The sequence below is a fragment of the Solanum pennellii genome, chromosome 12 (genome assembly GCF_001406875.1).
Source record: "Solanum pennellii chromosome 12, SPENNV200".
NCBI lineage: Eukaryota > Viridiplantae > Streptophyta > Magnoliopsida > Solanales > Solanaceae > Solanum > Solanum pennellii.
Window position 1 is genome coordinate 59,418,346 of NC_028648.1, and position 2,933 is coordinate 59,421,278.

The window sequence follows — 2,933 nt, forward strand, 5'->3', positions numbered from 1 at the left end:
AATTTATATTATCTCTTTCCAACAAACACAAATTCAAGACTTTGGAAAATTAAACATGGATTTTCTCTGAAAATTCACAAGCTTGAACAGAAGGCCATCTTCAAGGAAGAACATTGCTCAACTCAACAGAAGGACCTGATAGAGTAAAGAAGAATCTTTGTTGTATTTAGAGCTTTGTGTCTATGCACTTACATTGTAAATCTGTTCCTAATCTATAAAGGATTCAGATATTTATTTTGGGTTTGTAAAAGTCTAAATCAGTTAAGGTTAACTGATTTAGTGGGCAACATTGGTTTGTTGCTTAGTCAAATTCTAAGTCATCTAGAGTTAGGTGGTTTAGTGGGCGGTGTTGTATCCGCTTAGGCTCTTCAAGTAATAGGTAGATTACTTGATCGTGAGATTAATAACTTTTTCTCACATTGATTGTAACCGGGTTTCGATTTTGCTTGAGAAGATTAGTGAAGACGGTTGTAAATCCTGTGCAACAGGTCGTGGTTTTACTCCCTTGAGCAAGGAGGTTTCCACGTAAACTGCCTGTGTTGTGTTCTTCATATTGTTTAATCTTCTGCACTGTTTTTGCTGTGTCAGGGGACCTGGTCCGTTGACTGGTAGTGGACGCACATATTCCAACAAGTCGGTTCAAATTTAGTTCATATATATCATGAAAAGGACACGTCACTATTATTATATCCTGATCGATGATTTCAAGTCAGTGGATTTAGAACGAACACATCTTTTATACGATGGGTAAAGTTTATTGATCACACGTATAATTAACTCAAGATGTATGTATGCATATTTCATACAATTCATGTGTTCATAAAGGTTGACATCTAAAAACGATTGAACGTTTTGAATGTACTAAAATAGCCAGACATCCAACTAACTTGATCATATGATATGAACATGGTCATACACCACGAGGTCTCTAACTTAAGTTGATGAAAATCGAAGAATAATTAGGTCAATCATCAAGAAAAAAAGAAAAGCAGAGTAGTTAAGATTTTAATTCAGTGAATACGAAATTCTCAATCACAAATGGTGCATGCAAAACATACATATAATTGAATTTTGTATACTGTCCTACTATACAAATACATATATGAGAGAGTGTAACCGCCCCCGTGCACATACACTGCATCCGCCTAGGTGAAAAAGGCATAGTGTTGTATCGAATAATATTTTCACAAAATTTACACGAATTCATTTGGAGTGAAAACACCAAGAAATTTAACTTACTCTGCTGATCTCTACAAGACATTTGCTTATCCAGTTACAATTTCTTTGTAAACAGGAAGCTCATGCTTATAACTTTTCAATATTCATTGGTTTGCTTAGTCCTCACTCAATTTTCCATGCATATAAGAAGAGACAAAATGGCGATGATTTAGAGTAGCTTAACGTTGAATAATACTTGCTTTGGTCACTGCAATCGCTACCACCACCCACGCTACTCCCTTCCTTGTCACTATCATCCTCAGATGCCCCCGGCTTGAAAATGAATAGGCCATGACCTGACCCTGGTGAACAGAACAACCAAGCGTGCACGTCCCAAAAGACTTGCACGGGTTGTTTGTTCACTAGTACGGTTTCATTTCCCCTGAATTTCCATTGCAAGTTTTTTATGTGAATCAAAACAATCCCATCTATGCTTATCCACATTTCGGGATCTCTAGGTCCTGTCGTTGAGCTCTCTACCACAATATCACTTTCTTGTTTCCTTTGATCAAATTTAGCTCTTGTTGAAAAACTCTTCTTACCAAAAACATGTTCTTTTTTGTAAAACAACAGGGCATCCACCAATGCTGGCCTTGATTTAGTTTTCTTATAGGCTTTTTTCTTGTAATCACCTAACAACAACACAACCTCTTCCTCGGAAACTAAAGCAACGTAAAAATCAGAACATGGTTCAGGACTTCCTGAAAATTTTGCTGATCTTAGATCCCAATAAGCCTCCAATTGATTACCATCAACCTCAAATGTCTTGTATCCTTTTTTAGCCCAAAAATGCCAAGGTTTAAGATCAATCTTACATGTTTGATGATAATCACTTTCAACACTATCAACCGTTAAGGTCACAGAATGATTCATTAGATTCTTGCTCCATATAACAGTCACATTACGCCAATAGCCCCCGATATGTGACTGATAAACACACGTAACGCTACTTTGAGCATTCTTGGGGTTTACAGGATCATCCGTTAGTTTTTGGACGATAGGCGGTTGAGAAGATGATGATTGTGACCTATTTGTAACATGATGAGACATGTTTCACCTCAATTCATCAACTGAACAGACACAAACTTTAAAGGTGATGGAACTCATGGGATAAAATTTAATTTTCATACATCCATCCAACGTCGAATAATCGTACCCTTTTATCAGATCTCCACAGGAATTGGGAACAATATATGCATGTTTTCTTTCAATTACATCAAGATAGAAAAAAATGTACCTATTATGCCCTTTTCTGACGAATCGTATAGTTTTACGATTTTATTATATTCCATTTGCAGGCATGTTAATGCCTAGCTTGAAATGTGGTTGCCAATAACAATATTAAAATTGAGAATTGCAAACCTGGAAGTCTGAAAGAAAATTAATTGGCTGTGGACTGGGAATTTTGGAGAAAATTTGCAACGAAAAAAGGTAGTTAGTATTATTTGGTGCAAGAAAGAAGGAAGTTTAGACATCAATTTTTTTTTTTTTTTTAGTATTTTTCTATTTATTTTATTTTTGTGAGGAGAAAATATCTCTTGCTAGAGGCTATGGGTAAAAGGCTTCCGGGAAGGAAGGCCACAAGGTGGCGAAGCATCGAGTGTGAGTAAGTATTATCATTATTAGTACTTAACTTATATTTCTATTAATTTTTTTTTGCTAGACATAGTAGTAGTTCTTATTACCTAAATTTTACTTGTACTTACTTTTGTCGA

General features: G+C 35.7%; 1 protein-coding gene across 1 annotated transcript; it reads right to left on the reverse strand.

Annotated features, from left to right (window-relative positions):
• Window positions 1–987: 987 nt before the first annotated feature.
• Window positions 988–2,682, reverse strand: LOC107006930. The gene has a single exon (XM_015205438.2). It carries the CDS (start codon window positions 2,266–2,268, stop codon window positions 1,342–1,344), a length of 927 nt encoding a protein of 308 aa, XP_015060924.1. The 5' UTR covers window positions 2,269–2,682; the 3' UTR covers window positions 988–1,341.
• Window positions 2,683–2,933: the final 251 nt, after the last annotated feature.

Coding starts and splice junctions, on each gene's coding strand:
- LOC107006930 (XM_015205438.2), bottom strand. CDS start 2,268: ATGTCTCATCATGTTACAAATAGGTCACAATCATCATCTTCTCAACCG.